At 45.4% G+C, this 18,957-nt stretch overlaps 1 protein-coding gene across 5 annotated transcripts in view; it reads left to right on the top strand.

Moving 5' to 3' along the window:
- LOC118374700 (supervillin-like) overlaps positions 1 to 18,957 on the top strand; it is a 115,027-nt gene that overhangs the window by 23,338 nt on the left and 72,732 nt on the right. For 3 of the 5 annotated variants that reach the window (XM_035761207.2, XM_035761183.2, XM_035761211.2), the window contains exons 4-9: positions 225 to 291; positions 764 to 915; positions 1,276 to 2,095; positions 8,618 to 9,571; positions 9,886 to 10,077; positions 15,414 to 15,448. In XM_035761207.2, coding sequence (XP_035617100.1) covers positions 225 to 291; positions 764 to 915; positions 1,276 to 2,095; positions 8,618 to 9,571; positions 9,886 to 10,077; positions 15,414 to 15,448 — 2,220 coding nt within the window. The remainder of the gene's footprint in view (positions 1 to 224; positions 292 to 763; positions 916 to 1,275; positions 2,096 to 8,617; positions 9,572 to 9,885; positions 10,078 to 15,413; positions 15,449 to 18,957) is intronic. The other 2 variants (XM_035761220.2, XM_035761258.2) reach the window with 2 other exon arrangements.

Genomic DNA, 18,957 nt, shown 5'->3' with positions numbered 1-18,957 from the left:
CACAAACAAACCGAGATCTATTCTTGCTCTAGATGTGACAGTAGCCTGTCCAAGATCGGTTTGAACTTACAGTAAACTCTGTTGGCTAATGTGAGCTTAAACTGTCCATCCTCATCTGCTGTGAAGTGTGTCTCTCTCTTATAATGACTACTGAATTGAATAGACTTTATTATCTACTTTCCAGTTTTATCCTGTTTAACCTACCTGTGTTTTCATCTGTCCAGTTTCAGAATTGAGGAAGCGTTTTGAAGGCTTCAGCCCAAGCACTAGCTGTGACTGGGAAATGAACAGGTACAACTGAGACATTCGTGATGGATGAGAACGTGTGTGTGTGTGTCACTGTGTGTGTGTGTCACTGTGTGTGTGTGTCACTGTGTGTGTGTGTGTCACTGTGTGTGTGTGTGTCACTGTGTGTGTGTGTGTGTCACTGTGTGTGTGTGTGTGTGTGTCACTGTGCGTGTGTGTCACTGTGTGTGTGTCACTGTGTGTGTGTCACTGTGTGTGTGTCACTGTGTGTGTGTCACTGTGTGTGTGTCACTGTGTGTGTGTCACTGTGTGTGTGTGTCACTGTGTGTGTGTGTCACTGTGTGTGTGTGTGTGTGTGTGTGTCACTGTGTGTGTGTGTGTGTCACTGTGTGTGTGTGTGTCACTGTGTGTGTGTGTGTGTCTGTGTGTGTGTGTGTGTCACTGTGTGTGTGTCACTGTGTGTGTGTCACTGTGTGTGTGTCACTGTGTGTGTATTTGACTCTGTCTGATTGTGTAGGAAGGAGAGGTTTGCCCGGCGGTTGGAGGGCATAGAGAGCGAAGTGCATCCTGCCATATTACCCAGCTGCCCAGGCCTGGTGATCAATCAGCTGGTAGAGGAAGACATGCCCCGTTACACACACGCCTCGGACACCTGTGACCCCTGTGTTGGTGAGGACACACACACCACACAGAGTACCCTTTGTCAGTGAGGACAAGGACACCTAGGCACAACAGAATACAGTCACCCACTCACTAAACTTGTACCTGGAGTTCCTACATGGCTGCATCAGCTACCTACGCAACCCACAGAATGACAGCACTAGAGCATAGTCAGAGCTCCATATAGCATATAAATAAAGAGACCTGACCCATGCTTTTTAATATGAATTTGGTCAATATTTGCTTACAGTATTAAGTCATTTGCAAGATATACATTGACATCATGCATTATATATTACTTGCGTAGTGTTTTAGTCCATACATAATGTAATAGTCTGAAGCAACAATGGTCTCTCCCTCTATCCCCAGTCACAGTACAACGTTACAGTAAGGAGGACATGGAGAGTCCAGAGATGATGATCCATCAGCTGGTCACTGCTCCGGAGAGGCAGTCCAGAGCCCGGTGCAGACCTGAGGAACAGACCCAGACCGTCCTCACCGAGCCCACAGACCCCGCTGGTTCCGACCTGGACTCCAAGGTGGAGCGGATCACTCGCTACAAGGCAGAAAGGCGTCGCCAGTTGGCCGAGCGCTATGGTATCTCGCTGGACCAAGAGCCAGACACCACTGTCACCGACCACTTCTCTTCCCGATACGGTGCCTCCTGTGGACTCAAGGAGTTGGCTTCTTCCTCTGAGAGGCAACAGGGCTACACACACCCAGAAACACGCTGCAGGGCAGAGTCTGTGGGGGACGAACACTCCTACACATCCAGTAGATCCAGGGTGGGTAGAGTGGCCCCCCCACCACAGGGCTACGGCAAGCCTGGCCAGGGGCGACCCAGGGTTGACTCCTTCACAGAGAGGGAGAGGGTGGAGAACCTGGAGAACCAGCGCAGGGCGGCTCAGCAGGAGAGGAACATCAACCTGGAGAACCAGCGCAGGGCGGCTCAGCAGGAGAGGAACATCAAAGCCCCCGAGCCGCAGCCGCCATCTTCCTCCACCTACATGGATGTGACGTCGTCGACCTCTGCCAAAGTGCCCGTTGCTAAGCACAACACCATCATGGGGTTGCCCCCCAGCTCACCCAAGACTGGCCGGAAGTCCTTGCTGCCCTCCCCCAAACAGAAGGTGTCCCCTGGGGACCTGTTCATAGAGCAACAGGCCCACAACATCCTCAGCAGACAGGGGTGAGTGGCCCTACCTCCTACACTATGTCTAGATCTGCTTTGCTCTTTCTCTGTCCCCTTACTGTAAACATAACAGATGGAGAGAAAGAGAGTCTCTGTATCTCCCTCACACACCCCCCCACACACACACACACACACACACTGCATCTCCTAGATGCCTTTAACAGAACTACAGTGCCTGCGCTCGCTCCAGCCCAGAGCCTGTCCCCCTCTCTGACCCCGGCCCTATGTTTTTTCGGGTGTGTGTGTGACTGTGTTAGCGTGTGCGTAAGGAGATGCTCCTGTGTGTCTGGTTTTTAATGTCCTCCTATGGAAGGATGGGTGGGCTGCATTTGGGACTGGAAGATGACACATTATCCATTAGGCTTGCAGCACACTCATCGCTCGCCCCCTCACAAAGTCGTCCTCTTGGCAGGAACATTGTCTGTGTCCCAAATGGCACCCTATTCCCTATATAATGCACTACTTTTGACCACCACACATTATTTCAAACCGCAATCTGAACCTAGAGCAGTTGTCTGGAGTGGAATTAAAGTGCAGCGCAGGCAGGCTCAGTCAGTCCAAAAAGGTTCAAACAGACACGCAGCTGGGACTGAGAGGACTTAATTCTGAATTGACCTCAGATCAGGCATTGATGTTAGTGCTGCATGTCTTTCATGTATAACAGCAACCTGTACTGTTAAGATGATAATTTAGACTAGATAAAAGGAGTTGCTTTGGGGATTTAGTTGAAGTCAAAATTATTTTAAGAATCTACTATAATTGCACAATTGCTATCAGACTAGAGCGGTGTTCGAATCCTCACACTAACTGCCCTAACCATACTATTTGTGACGTGATTTAAGTATGTAGTATGCTTATTGGTCAAAGCATGGATATGGTTAGTAAGCCAAAAGTTCCCGGATGTCGTACTAAATTTGCCAAAATATGAAGTATACACGCAGAGGACACTATTTCCGTACTTTAGGGCCCATAATGCAATTCTTCAGGAAATGGGCGTGGCTTCACATCGTTTTTAGATTTGAGGGAATGGCGGAAAATATGCAGCCAAAGTACGACGAGAGCAGATACAAATTCATTGCTTTAACGAATGAATACAGATGTTAAGAAAATGTTGAACAATGTAATTAAGCAATGACTTTTCAAATAAGTTACCTTACACGTTACCACATAGCATATAATTATAGCAGTATGTACCGGTATGTTAGTTGGCTAATAAAACATCAAACTTGCCAGTATATATTAACTATAGGCTGTCTAATTGCTAACTATCCAATGGTTTATTGACTTGATTATTCTTGTCGTTCTTAGCTAAATGGTATCGTCATTGTGCGTTCTCAATGGACATTCGGGTGCTTTCGTAAATAAACTCTGGCTATCTAATCTATTTCAGAGCACTCGTCTGAGTGTACCAGAGCGCAATAAATTTACTAGCGCTCCACACCCGTTGAATATGGCCGGTGTCTGTAAATGTTGGCAAAAAACGTTATTAAATGGTTGCCAGCAGCACATAACTTCCTAACTGGCATTTGTGTCTGGAAGTAACTAGCAAGCTAGCCAACGTTAACTTAGGTGCTTGACTGCAGTTGTATGGTCAGAATGCTCAAATCACCCTACTCCTCAGCCCGAGGGTCCAGTGTGCGCTCTCAGAGCGAGACGCTCTGAATTTACAATCTGACAACACAAGCACTCTGGCACTCCAGATTGAGTTTAATAACACCCCTGAAGTCGTAAAATGTCTAACTAGTAATTTGTTATGCTAACAAGCTAGCAAAAGGTTGCATAGCAACAGCATCAACTTCCGGTAGACCGGCGAAGAGCTAGTACGCTTAACTGAAAGGATATTGTTCGTGTACAGTATACTAAAATGAAACATTAGTATGCCGTTTATACTCATTAAGTGTGTAGCATACAGTATGTTAGTATGGGTTTTCGAACACAGCTTATGACTGAGCCAAAGTCACCCAAAGCCCTTTATTTCAGATGGTGAAACTGTAATGGTGTCATGTTCTAAAACATGGCACTGTCAATGTTAGATATCCTCACCAAATAGTTAAGGAATTCTTCATTTGGCATTCACAGTCCTGGCCAATGCAGTTCGGTGTCCGAAGGCATTGCATTTTCCAATGTTTTTTCCAGTGCTCTTCATACTTCATACCTTGCTGTACCCTGCAGGTAGTAAATGTGTACTCACTAAGGGGGGCATTTATATTCCACATCCCACCAGGCATTACTCTTTCCCTCATTTGTCTCTGTGTCGGTCTCTCTGTGTCTGTCGCTCTCTCTCGCTGTCTCTCACTCTCAGGTTTCAAAACTTAGCAGCAGCTGTGTTGCGTTAACCATCAGAAGGGGTGTTGGGTTACGGGGTGCACTGTGTGACTCCTCGGTCAGAACTATGACAGCATACAGAGACACAGCTGGGGCTGATGAAGGCCAGCAACACCATTCCAAATGCCAGCCTGGAGAAACAGTTTAGGGTTTAGGTCATGGAGCAGAGGGCTAGCTGTCTATCACTCACTAGCTCTCTTTTTTTTCTTATCCTCTCTCTTTCACTCTGTCATTTATTTTCTTACATTTTTTTTCACCACATTTTCCTCCCTGATTTCGTCATATCCAATTGGTAGTTACAGTTTGTCCAATCGCTGCAACTCCCGTATGGACTTGGGAGAGGCCAAGGTTGAGAGCCGTGCGTCCTCCAAAATACAACCCTGCCAAGCGGCACTACTTCTTGGAACAATGCACGCTTAACCCGGAAGCCAGCCGCACCAATGTGACGGAGGAAACACCATACACCTGGTAACCGTGTCAGCATGCATGCGCCTGGCCCACCACAGGAGTCGCTAGAGCGCGATGGAACAAGGACATCCCGGCCAAACCCTCCCCTAACCCGGACAAGGCTGGGCCAATTGTGCGTCGCCTCATGGGTCTCCCGGTAATGGCGGGCGGCAACACAGCCCAGTATCAAACCAGGATCTTTAGTAACACAGCAAGCACTGCGATGATATAGCATTTTCTAGCTCTGAGTCTCTACTTTTATCCAATGTAAAAAATTAAATAAAAAATCTAATTTTGATACATAGGACCGAGCCAGTAGGTCACATATCGTCCCACGACACCCTACTTCCTTCCTTTTGTTCTCCTCTACAGAAAGACCTATGACTAGTTATTTAAATATCTCTCCTTTCTGCATAGAATAGATAGAAGTCTCAATCCGGTACAGCCCTCTATACTAGGAAGTTATGGCTCTGGATATCGGAAAGACAGATAAGGAAGGACATATACTATGTAGCCACATGGGACCGGACTACACAGGGATTTTTTTCATTCCTTTTTTAGGACCAAATCATGCACGCGCAGTGTTTACAATAAGCTACATCAGTTGACTGTATACTTATTCTTTCCCATGTACAGTGCCTTTATAAAGTATTCAACCCCCTTTACCTGTTCCATGTTTTTTTGCATTAAAGCCATTAAACTGTCATTTAAAATAACTTGCCTTATGGTGAAATCCGTAAGCAGTTTCCTTACTCTACGGCAACTGAGTTGGGAAGGATGCCTCTATCTTTGTAGTGCCTCAGTGTATAAATACACCATCCAAACTTCACCTTGCTCAAAGGGATATTCAGGGATATATAAGGGATATATATATAAAGGTGTATATATATATATATATATATCTCTCTCTTCCAAGTGGTGCCCTTCTTTGCGAGGCATTGGAAAACCTTGGACTGGTTGAATATGTGCTTGAAATTCACTACTTGACTGAGGTAGTTTTTCAAAAATCATGTTAATCAATATTATTGCATACAGAGTGAGTCCATGTAACTTATTATGAAGGCACTGAACATGTACAGTACAATGTGTGCAATGCAATACATGCTGCTGTTTTGTGTTATGTCTGTATTACAGGAGGTTGGTGGCACCTTAATTGGGGAGGACGGGCTCATGGTAATGGCTGGAGAGGAATCAGTGGTTTGATGCCGTTCCATTGGCTCCGTTCCAGCCATTATTATGAGCCGTTCTTCCTTCAGCAGCCTCCACTGGTCTGACTCTGTATGGTCCTATTATTTTCATAAAACCCAACCCCATAAACCCCAATTCATTGTTAATTTTGATGAATGTTCCTGGAGAGGATTTGTTTCATATATCATCGTTTGTTGACATTTCTCCAAATACCAGTATCTTAACAGAGCGTGCACTAAACTACTAGAGAATGGGATATCCATTGAAGTACCAGGCAGATGTATGGTCTTTTTTGGTCAAGTTCAATACGAAGTCAATCGTGTGTGTGTGTGTGTGCTACAAGTGAAACGCTGGGCAGTCTAGCCGCTAGCCACGCACTCACCCAGTGTGCGTCCAAAATTACACCCTATTCCCTATATTGTGCACTGCTTTTGACCAGAGCTCCACAGGGCTCTGGTCAAATGTAATGCACTACATGGGAATAATAGTGCCATTTTGGACATGCCCAAGTGTGTCGCTGACTCACTGCATCTCCCGTCCCATTGGTACAGCCCGGAAGTGAAACCACCCAGCGATTGGTTCCTCCAGACTGATTTGGCAGGCAACACCCAGTCCCTTATCAACTGGCCCTCCAGGTACAGTGGGTGTCTGACCTTCACTCCCCCCCCCCTCCACATGCCCATCTCTTAACCTATCCCATCATGGCATTGTCACATCTGACCTCACCCCCCATCAACATGGTGTTGCTGAGGTCTCATTTTATTGACCAAATTCTCCCCCTCCCCACCTCCATTCAGGTTGTCCAATGACTGAAGATGTTTCTATCTCAATGACTTATAGATTTGTAGAGTTACTTACAGTAAGTGCTCTATTGAGGTACTCTCTCTGTTACTCTCTGTTTCTCTGCTGACGAGGCCAGACTGAGGGAGAGGGGAGGATGATGCTGAGAGTCACAGTGGGGGAAAAACCCTTTTAGTCACGACTCATCCCCCACTCCTCTCTGTCTTGACTCAGCAGATATATCCAGTAATGTATCCTCTCTCTCTCAGGCCCATACACATAGTCAGAGAAATGTGAAATTAGAGCTGTTAGTGCCATTAGCTCCTCTTCTTTTCCTTTTTCTAGATTTCAACAATCAGATCATTGGATCTGGACTCAAAGCAGTGGTAACCTTGTGATTACAGACAGACAATGGAGTCCAGTAGAGTTATGCGGACTAAATTTCTATATTCAAGACATTGACATCATAGGAGACCATTTCTGACCCACTATACCTGATTACCGGATTTAGTCATAAAGGAATGTGTCGTTCAGAGATTAGGAGAAAAGCAGACTAAGCTTTGCTTAACTTTCCTCATAAGTCTATAGTTAAAGATCCAATGCAGCCGTTTTCATCATCAAATCATTTCTGGGTAACATTTAAGTACCTTACTGTGATTTTTTTCGATTTGAAATGGTCAAAAAGAAACAAAATAGCTTCTTAGCAAAGAGCAATTTCTCAAGCAAGATATTTGTTAGGATTGTCTGAGTGGGGAGGAGAAAGCTGAAAACTAGCTGTTATTGGTAGAGCGGTTTGGAACTCTCTTATTGGTCAAACTAATTTACTGCTGTGATGTCCCCAGGCAGGCCAAAGCTCCCACCCCACCAACACAGGCTTACATTTCAGGTATTCTTTTCAAACAGGTCTTACACTAAAAGGGCATTATCAATATTTTCACAATTTCACAGTGTTATTCCAACTTCATAGTGTGGAAATGTATATAAAACACAGGGAAATCACGTTGCTGTCTGCACTGGGCCTTTAAGGGAAAAATGGCAGTTAAGAAGAGATTTCTTCTGAAGATATGTGATGTGAATCCAGGCCCAGGCCTGCTCAGCTGTGGAAGTCTTCCCGGACCTTGAGTAGTAGAGGCCAGTGAAGAGAGAGAGGAAAATAAGGAGAGGGCACTCTGTCAACTGTTCCAGTAACATCTTAGATGTACTATAGGAAAATGGTGAAGAGCTGAGTGTTTTTATGCCATATGCTAGCCGCCTTCCAGAGAGATTAACCTGTACAATACTGCTGGCTTTAACTCTCCCAGAACCACAAAATCAAGTCTTATGGAAAAGAGCTACTGTTTTATATTTAACTACTGTTGGAAAAGCATTTAGCCACCACCTGACAACAGCTGTAGCCTAGCGTGTTGTCAACCAACCGACCCCTACCATCGTCCAGCATGTGATCTGTCTATGCTCTGCATCCAATTGATTCCCTGTTTGTTTAAGTTTGGTGACTTGGTGTTCATCATGTGTTTCTCATTAGTATCTCACTGGTCAGATGGTTTTACATTCTTATTTCTGGGTTATATCATTGATTACATTTAGACTGTTTTCTCTAAATGGAGCCACGCTTGAATAAGAGAGGGGAAGGAAGGGTGGAGGTGAGGGAGGGATGGGGGGCAAAGGTATGTTTGTGGCTGAGGGAAGGGGATGTGTTGGGCATTTACCATAATTTATCTCTGCACTCTGAGTTTCAGTACAAACTGGAGCGTGTTGTAAACCCTCTTTCTCTCCCTAAAGAATCAGAGTTAGGGACAGACTGGCCAGGGAGGAGGGAGTTCGAAAGAGGAGTCCAGAGCTGGGCCACCATGTCCCCGAGGCCCCCCTGTACAAGAGACACCCCCAGATCACCACCCGCTCCACAGCCTACCACCATGACCCCCAGGCTCCGGCGTATACCACCACTGACTCTCCAGGCCCCAAGTCCTACTCTCACCACCAGCCTCAGCTCACCCGTTCTGGGCAGAGTGATGACCCCAGCTATCTGTCCATGACTACTGGCCCCGGTTCCGGGGCACAGCAACCCCAACAGCCTCTGCCAGAGGAGGAAAAGGAGATGGAGGGAGAAGAGGAGAAGAGGGGAGCCCCTAGGGAGGGCAGGAAAGCTGTGCTGCCATCAGAGATCAGAGGAGTCCAAGGAGTGGGACAGGGGAGGGAGGCTGAGCCCAGAGGATGGTACATGGAAAGAGGGGGAGAGAGACCCAGGATGAGATGGGAGGAATCGGACACAGACCCCGAACCAATCAGACCTATGGAACAATCCATGACCCGCCTGCAGGCCGCCAAGGTCAGAGCAGAGCTCAGAGCCTCCAGGGAGAAGGGCCAACAACCGTGGAGTGACAACTCCATCTACATCCAGAGAAGCGTTGCCCCCGCCTCTACCCACATCCAGAACAGGGGAGGAGGCCCAACCGCCACCACCATAACCACTGATGCCTTCATCTTCTCCATCCGCTCCTCATCCGACACTGAGCCCCATGGGGCCCCTAGAGGCTCCATCCCCAGGGCCCAGGAGCCATGGTCGGTCAAAGAGGCAGCAGGCCTGCGGAGGGGGGCCATTGACGGTGGGATCAGAAATAGAGACCAGAGACCACTAGAGACCAGGGATGCTCGTATCTCTGTGGCCAAGCTTCGTCACTCCTACCTGGAAAGTGCTACGACTGCTACTGCCCCAGTCGTCAGGAAACCTGAGCTGTAGGTGGTTCTGTAATACAGTGCTGCTCTACAATGCATTCTGCTAAGAGTTGCGGCTGGCTTCTCTGTTTGGAACTCAGTCATCCGCTGCCTAACACGAAATGATAATCAGTGTGATTGTTGCATGAGTGTGGCCTTCATTGCTCCTCCAATTATAAAACCAGGGGTTGGGATTCTGTGTGGGGAATCAAATGAAAAGTATGCTTCAATTCTTAAATTACTATTTTCCTGCTCTTACTTGTGTTCTCTCACCCTGCTATTTTTCTTTCCTTTCTTCATCACCCGACCCTTCATCTCTTTGTTGTGCTCCAAAGAGAGGAGGAAATAAAGTGGGTGTACCCAGGGGGGGCGGAGGTTCCCTGGAGAGGGGTGCAGGACAATACAGTGGTCCCATGGAGGGGGGACAGGGGGCGCAGACTCTCTATCTCGCCTGGAGAGAGTAGAAGGACCTCAGAGAGGTTTAGGACCCAGCCCATCACCACCGCTGAGAGACACCGGTCTGATAGGTACTGTGGGTTGTGTGTGCTGTGGCTAATGCATGGCAAACAAAATGAATTAGTCCTCATCTTTTTCAGCTCTAGAGGAACATACACACATTCACACAGGCTAATCCAGAAACCTATGCTTTCTCTCTCCGGCCGCATGTACTGTTCCTGACATACAGTAAGATGTGTGTTGCCTTTTTATTCAAATCAAATCAAAATGCATTTCTCACATGCAGCGAATACAACAGGTGTAGTAAGACCTCACAGTGAAATGCTTACTTACAAGCCCTGAAACAACAATGCAGTTTTAAGAAAAATTCCTCAAAAAATAAATAAAAGTAACAAATAATTAAAGAGCAGGCTATATAATAATTAACAATAGCGAGGCTATATACAGGGGGTACCGGTACAGAGTCAATGTGCGGGGAACTGGTTAGTTGAGGTAATATGTACATGTAGGTAGAGTTATTAAAGTGACTATGCATAGATAATAACTGAGAGTAGCAGCAGCGTAAAAGAGGGGGGCAATGCAGATGGGTAGCCATTTGATTAGATGTTCAGGAGTCTTATGGCTTGGTTGTTTAAGTTTAGAAGCCTCTTGGACCTAGACTTGATGCTCTGGTACCACATGCCGTGCGGTAACAGAGAGAACAGTGGATGAATAGGGTGACTGGAGTGGCAATTGTAAGGCCTTTCTCTGACACTGCCTGGTATAGAGGTCCTGGATGGCAGGAGCTTGGCCCCAGTGATGTACTGGGGCCTACCCTCTGTAGTGCCTTGCGGTCGGAGGCCGAGCAGTTGCCATACCAGACAGTGATGCAACCAGTCATGCTCTCGATGGTGCAGCTGTAGAAGATTTTGAGGACCCATGTCAAATCTTTGCAGTCTCCTTAGGGGGAATAGGTTTTGTCGTGCCCTCTTCACGACTGTGTTGGTGTGTTTGGACCATGTTAGTTGGTTAGTAATGTGGACGCCAAGGAACTTGAAGCTCTCAACCTGCTCCACTACAGCCCCGTCGATGAGAATGGGGGTGTGCTCGGTCCTCCTTTTCCTGTAGTCCACTATCATCTCCTTTGTCTTGATCACGTTGAGGTAGAGGTTGTTGTCCTGGCACCACAAGGTCAGGTCTCTGACCTCCTCCCTATAGGCTCTCGTTGTTGTCGGTGATCAGGCTTATCACTGTTATCATCGGCAAACTTAATGATGGTGTTGGAGTCGTGCATGGCCGTGCAGTAATGAGTGAACAGGGAGTACTGGAGGGGACTGAGCACGCACCCCTGAGGGGCCCCCGTGTTGAGGATCAGCGTGGTAGATGTGTTGTTACCTACCCTCACCACCTGGGGACTGCCCATCAGGAAGTCCAGGATCCAGTTGCAGAGGGATGTGTTTAGGCCCAGGGTCCTTAGCTTGGTGATGATCTTTGAGGGCACTATGGTGTTGAACGCTAAGCTGTAGTCAATGAATAGCATTCTTACATAGGTGTTCCTTTTGTACAGGCGTGAAAGGGCAGTGTGGGGTGCAATAGAGATTGCGTCATCTGTGTATCTGCTGGGGCGGTATGCAAATTAGAGTGGGTCTAGGGTTTCTGGGATAATGATGTTGATGTGAGCCATGACCAGCCTTTCAAAGCACTTCATGGCTACAGGCGTGAGGTCCACAAGTCTGTAGTTGTTTATGCAGGTTACCTTAGTTTTTTTGGGCACAGGGACTATGTGGTCTGCTTGAAACATGTTGGTATTACAGACTCAGACAGGGATAGGTTGAAAATGTTAGTGAAGACAATTGCCAGTTGGTCAGTACATGCTCGGAATCCGTCCGGCCCTGCGGCCTTGTGAATGTTGACTTGTTTAACGGTCTTACTCACATCTGCTACGGAGAGCGTGATCACACAGTCATCTGGAACAGCTGATGTTCTCATGCATGTTTCAGTGTTACTTGCCTCGAAACGAGCATAGAAGTAATTTAGCTCGTCGGGTGGGCTTGTGTCACTGGGTAGCTCTTGGCTGTGCTTCCCTTTTGCAGTCTGTAATAGTTTGCAAGCCCTGCCACATCCGACGAGCATCGGAGCCAGTGTAGTACGATTCAATCTTAGTCCTGTATTGATACTTTGCCTGTTTGATTGTTCATCGGGGGGCATAGGTGGATTTCTTATAAGCTTCTGTGTTAGAGTCCTGCTCATTGAAAGTGGCAGCTCTACCCTTTTTGGTCAGTATGAATGTTGCCTGTAGCCAGTGAAGCCAGTGACTGATGTGGTGTATTCCTCAATGCCATCGGAAGAATCCCAGAACATATTCCAGTCTGTGCTAGCAAAACAGTCCTGTATCTTAACATCTGCTTTATCTGACCAGTTTTTTTTTATTCCTGCTTTAATTTGCTTGTAAGCAGGAATCAGGAGGATATAATTATGGTCAGATTTGCCAAATGAGGGGCGAGGGATAGCTTTGTATACATCTGTGTGTGGACTAAAGGTGGTATAGAGTTTTTCTTTTCTCTGGTAGAAATTTGGTAAAAACGGATTTAAAGTCCCCAGGTACGAGGAGCACCACCTCTGGATGAGCGGTTTCCTGTTTGCTTATGGCTGTATACAGCTCATTGTGGGCGGTCTTAGTGTCAGCATTGGTTTGTGGTGGTAAATAGACAACTACGAAGAATATAGGTGAAAAGTCTATAGGTAGATAGTGTGGTCTACAACTTATCATGAGATACTCTGAGGTTGCTGTTCTATCCTGCCGATACAGTGTACAACCCACCAGCTGTATGTTATTCATGTCATCGTTCAGTCACGACTCGATGAAACATAAGATATTACAGATTTTAATGTCTGTTGGTAGGATATACGTTCTTGTAGTTCGTCCACTTTATTATCCAACGATTTTACGTTTGCCAATAGTACCGATGGCAAAGGGAGATGAGCCAATCGTCGCCAGATGGCACCCCGATCTCCTTCCACGACTTCCTACTGCAAATTACAGGGATGAAGGCCTGTTAGGGTGTCTGATGTAAATCCCTCTCGCCCGACTCATTGCCTGGCCAGCAAAGGAAATTATGGAGAATGAAGTGTCATCCCTCATCACTCCCCATGGGAAAAGACTACAGTGTATAGATCCTATTGGGTTTAGTATGCAGGGAGTGTTTGTTTAGGCTGACGTGAGTTCTTATAAATCAACAGCATGTGTTCACATACAGTTGAAGTTGGAAGTTTACATACACCTTAGCCAAATACATTTCAACTCAGTTTTTCACAATTCCTGACATTTAATCCTAGTAAACATTCCCCGTCTTAGGTCAGTTAGGATGACCACTTTTATATTTAAGACTGTGAAATGTCAGAGTAATAGAAGAGAGTGATTTATTTCAGCTTTAATTTCTGTCATCACATTCCCAGTGGGTCAGAAGTTTACATACACTCAATTAGTATTTGGTAGCATTGCCTCTAAATTGTTTAACTTGAGTCGAACGTTTCGGGTAGCCTTCCACATGCTTCCCACAATAATTTGGGTGAATTTTGGCACATTCCTTCTGACAGAGCTGGTGTAACTGAGTCAGGTTTGTAAGGCCTCCTTGCTCGCACATGCTTTTTCAGGGCTTTGTGATGGCCACTCCAATACATTGACTTTGTTGTCCTTAAGCCATTTTGCCACAACTTTGGAAGTATGCTTAGGGTCATTGTCCATTTGGAAGACACATTTGCGACCAAAATTTAACTTCCTGAATGATGTCTTGATGCCATCTATTTTGTGAAGTGCACCAGTTCCTCCTGCATCAAAGCACCCCCACAACCTGATGCTGCCACCCCCGTGCTTCACGGTTGGGGTGGTGTTCTTCCAAACATAACAATGGTCATTATGGCCAAACAGTTATTTTTTTGTTTCATCACACCAGAGGACATTTGTCCAAAAAGTACCATCTTTGTCCCCATGTGCAGTTGCAAACAGTAGTCAAGCTTTTTTATGGCGGTTTTGGAGCAGTGGCTTCTTCCTTGCTGAGTGGCCTTTCAGGTTATATCGATATAGGACTTGTTTTACTGTGGATATAGATACGTTTGTACCTGTTTCCTCCAGCATCTTCACAAGGACATTTGCTGTTGTTCTGAGATTGATTTGCAGTTCACACCAAAGTACGTTAATCTCTAGGAGACAGAACACGTCTCCTTCCTGAGCAGTATGACGGCTGCATGGTCCCATGGTGTTTGTACTTGCGTACTATTGTTTGTACAGATTAACGTGGTATCGTCAGGTATTTGAACATTGCTCCCAAGGATGAACCAGACTTGTGGAGGTCTACAATTGTTTTTCTGAGGTCTTGGCTGATTTTCTTTTGATTTTTCCTTGATGCCAAGCGAAGAGGCACTGAGTTTGAAGGTAGGCCTTGAAATACATCCACAGGCACACCTCCAATTGACTCAAATTATGTCAATTAGCCTATCAGAAGCTTCCAAAGCCATGACATCATTTTCTGTAATTTTCCAAGCTGTTTAAAGGCACAGTCAACTTAGTCGATGTAAACTTATGACCAACTGGAATTGTGATACAGTGAATTATAAGTGAAATAATCTGTCTGTACACAATTGTTGGAAAAATTACTTGTCATGCACAAAGTAGATGTCCTAACCGACTTGCCAAAACTATAGTTTGTTAACAAGAAATTTGTGGAGTGGTTGAAAAACGAGCTTTAATTACTCCAACCTAAGTGTATGTAAACTTCCGACTTGAACTGTAACACACACAGGCTCATTCAGAAACCTATAGATTCACCCTCCCTCCCTTCTAGTCATCCAATCTCTGATGGCCTAAGCACAGACTCTAAGCTCTCTGGCCAGGCAGCAGAGCGTGACAGGAGATTAGAACCCAAAGGTTTGTTTCGTGGTTGCTGAGTGTATCCTGGCAGTGGACACTCCATGTGACCCGCGCTCGCCTCTCTATGCTCGCCAGGGTGAATGAATCACTCCTATTGTTGTTGTTTATTCTTAAGGTCTAGCAGTCTGTAATGCCTTAGATTGGGCAACTCTCTCTGTTAGAAACTCTGATTTCTGTGGTTATGTCCCAAATGGCACCCTATTCCCAATGTAGTGCACTATATTTGAATTGATCTATTTGTTCCCTGGTCAAAAGTTATGCATAAATAGGGAATAGGGTGCCGTTAGGGACACATTCTGTTTAATATCCTAACACCACCTATCACGTTACCTCTGTTTCTACTGCTGGGAAAATCTACTGCTTTCTTTCTGCTCTCAATCTCTCATCTCTGGGTAGCTGTACTCACAGTTGCAGTCATTTGCCATCGATTTCCAACAACTTGATTTGATTGTCTATTAATGTTTTTTCTTTCTGGTTTTCTTCTTGGCTTTTCTCCTGAAGGTCTTGTTTGAGCCCAGATCTACCAAGCACTGAAGGTAAGTTATTTTTGAACTTTTTCTCCATTGGTAAAAGGAAAACATCATTTGTATATAACTTTGAACAGGTACATGCCATCGGATAAATGTAATATGTTTGCGTTCCGCTAAAGAACATATCTGTCATTTTTGTTTGAATGATTCCCTTTAATGAGAAAAGCTTAATGATGCAAGGCTTATCATTAAACTTAAACTACATGACCAAAAGTGTGTGGAAATGTGCTCATCGAAAATCTCATTCCAAAATTATGGGCATTAATATGGAATTGTTCTCCCTTTTGCTAATATAACAGTCTCTACTCTTCTTTGAAGGCTTTCCATTAGATGTTGGAACATTGCTGCAGGGACTTACTTTAATTTAGCCACAAGCGTTAGTGAGGTCGGATATTGTGCGATTAGGCCTACCTCGCAGTCGGCGTTCCAATTCATCCCAAAGGTGTTAGATGTGGTTGAGGTCAGGGCTCTGTGTAGGCCAGTCAAGTTCAACACCGATCTCGACAAACCAATTCTGTATGGACCTCACTTTGTGCACGGGGCTTTGTCAAGCTGAAACAGGAAAGGGCCTTCCCCAAACTTGCCACAAGGTTGGAAGCACAGAATCATCTAGAATGTCATTGTATGCTGTAGCATTAAGATTTCCCTTCTGGAACTAGGGGGCCTAGCCCAAACCATGAAAAACAGTCCCAGACCATTATTCCTCCTCCACCAAACTTTAAAGTTGGTGCTATGCATTCAGGACGGTAGCGTTCTCCTGACGTCCGTCAATAGGCCAGGTGGTGAAGCGAGATTCATCACTCCAGAGAATGCATTTCAACTGATTCAGAGTCCAATGGCGGCAAGCTTTATACCACTCCAGCTGACGCTTGGCATTGTGCATGGTGATCTTAGGCTGTTTGGCATTGGAAACCCATTTCATTAAGCACCTGACGTTGCTTCCAGAGGCAGTTTGAAACTCGGTAGTGAGTTGCAACTGAGGACAGAGGGTTTTTACGTGCTACGCACTTAAGTACTCGGTGGTCCCATTCTGTGATCTTGTGGGGCCTACCACTTCGCGGCTGAGACGTTGTTGCTCTTAGACATTTTCACTTCACAATAGCAACACTTACAGTTGACCCGGAGCAACTCTAGTAGGGCAGAAATTTGAATTGTTGGAAAGGTGGCATCCTATGACAGTGCCACGTTGGAGTCACTGAGATCTTCAGTTCGGGCCATTATACTGTCAATGTTTGTCTATGGAGATTGCATGGCAGTGTGCTTGACATTATACACCGGTCACCAACGGGTGTGGCTGAAATAGCAGAATCCACTAATTTGAAGGGGTGTCCACATACTTTTGTGTATATAATGTATGATTCATAAAGGAGAAAGTAAAACATTGTAGTAACTATTGGTGCTCACAATACACTTGTGGCCAAAATTTTTGAGAATGATACAAATATTAATTTCCACAAAATTTGCTGCTTCACTGTTTTTAGATATTTTTGTCAGATGTTACTATGGAATACTGAAGTATAATTACAAGCATTTCATAAGTGTCAAAGGCTTTTATTGACAATTACATGAAGTTGATGCAACGAGTCAATATTTGCAGTGTTGACCCTTCTTTTTCAAGACCTCTGCAATCCGCCCTGGCATGCTGTCAATTAACTTCTGGGCCACATCCTGATTGATGGGAGCCCATTCTTGCATAACCAATGCTTGGAGTTTGTCAGAATTTGTGGATTTTTGTTTGTCCACCCGAACTTGACCACAAGTTCTCAATGGGATTAAGGTCTGGGGAGTTTCCTGGCCACGGACCCAAAATATTGATGTTTTGTTCCCCGAGCCACTTAGTTATCACTTTTGCCTTATGGCAAGGTGCTCCATCATGCTGGAAAGGCATTGTTCGTCACCAAACTGTTGCTGGATGGTTGGGAGAAGTTGTTCTCGGAGGATGTGTTGGTACCATTCTTTATTCATGGCTGTGTTCTTAGGAAAAATTGTGAGTGAGCCCACTCTCTTGACTGAGAAGCAGCCCCACACAGGATGCTTTACTGTTGGCATGACACAGGACTGATGGTAGCGCTCACCTTGTCTTCTCCGGACAAGCTTTTTTCCAGATGCCCCAAACAATAGGAAAGGGGATTCATCAGAGAAAATGACTTTACCCCCAGTCCTCAATAGTCCAATCCCTGTACTTTTTTTCAGAATATCAGTCTGTCCCTGATGTTTTTCCTGGAGAGAAGTGTCTTCTTTGCTGCCCTTCTTGACACCAGGCCATCCTCCAAAAGTATTTGCCTCACTGTGCATGCAGATGCGCTCACACCTACCTGCTGCCATTCCTGAGCAAGCTCTGTACTGGTGGTGCCCCGATCCCACAGCTGAATCAACTTTAGGAGATGGTCCTGGGGCTTGCTGGACTTTCTTGTGCGCCCTGAAGCCTTCACAACAATTGAACCGCTCTCCTTGAAGTTCTTGATGATCCGATAAATGGTTGATTTAGGTGCAATCTTACTGGCAACAATATCCTTGCCTGTGAAAGCCATTTTTGTGCAAAGCAATGATGACGGCACGTGTTTCCTTGCAGGTAACCATGATTGATGGAGGAAGAACAATGATTCCAATCATCACCCTCCTTTTGAAGCTTCCAGTCTGTTATTCGAACTCAATCAGCATGACAGAGTGATCTCCAGCTTTGTCCTTGTCAACACTCACTCCTGTGTTAACGAGAGAATCACTCACATGAGTCCTTTTGTGGCAGGGCTGAAATGCAGTGGTAATGCTTTTGGGGGATTCAGTTAATTTGCATGGAAAAGGGGGACTTTGAAATTAATTACAATGAATCTGATCACTCTTCATAACATCCTGGAGTATATGCAAGTTGCCATCATACAAACTGAGGCAGCAGACTTTGTGAAAATTAATATTTGTGTTATTCTCAACTGTACGTAACACAGCTACGGTTCTATAGAGCAGAGCACTCACTATACATCCATCTGGTTCCTATAATTACACACACTCACACACATGGTTAATACCCACCCTCAGTTAGTCAGTCAGCAGTGTACCCCATCGTCAGCCAAAAGGGGATGCTTACATAGTGATGTCCTGTGGTATTTCTCTTTTGTGTCCAAAATGGCACCCTATTCCCTTTTATAGTACAATACTTTTGACCAAAGCCCTGTTGGCCCTGGTCAAAGGTGCCATTCCCTGTAACCCTCTCAGATCACACCTGTATGCAGTGTTTCCCCTAGGAATGTTTTCGGCAGGGGTTGCGCTGGGGGGAGGTCTGGTGGTGCTAGTTGTTCTCATACTTCCAGTTATTGAACATTAAATACTGAAATCTAATTCACATTACAGCTGTGAGTCTTTCTGGTTGTCTCTAAGAGCTTTCCACACCTGGATTGTGTAACATTTGCCCATTTTTATTGTTTTGAAATTTCTTCAAGCTCTGTCATTGATTGTTATTCATTACTAGACAGCCATGTTCAGGTCTTGCCATAGATTTTCAAGTAGATTTAAGTGAAAAC

The sequence above is a fragment of the Oncorhynchus keta genome, chromosome 4, assembly GCF_023373465.1.
Source record: "Oncorhynchus keta strain PuntledgeMale-10-30-2019 chromosome 4, Oket_V2, whole genome shotgun sequence".
NCBI lineage: Eukaryota > Metazoa > Chordata > Actinopteri > Salmoniformes > Salmonidae > Oncorhynchus > Oncorhynchus keta.
This window is presented reverse-complemented; position numbering and strand designations above follow the sequence as displayed.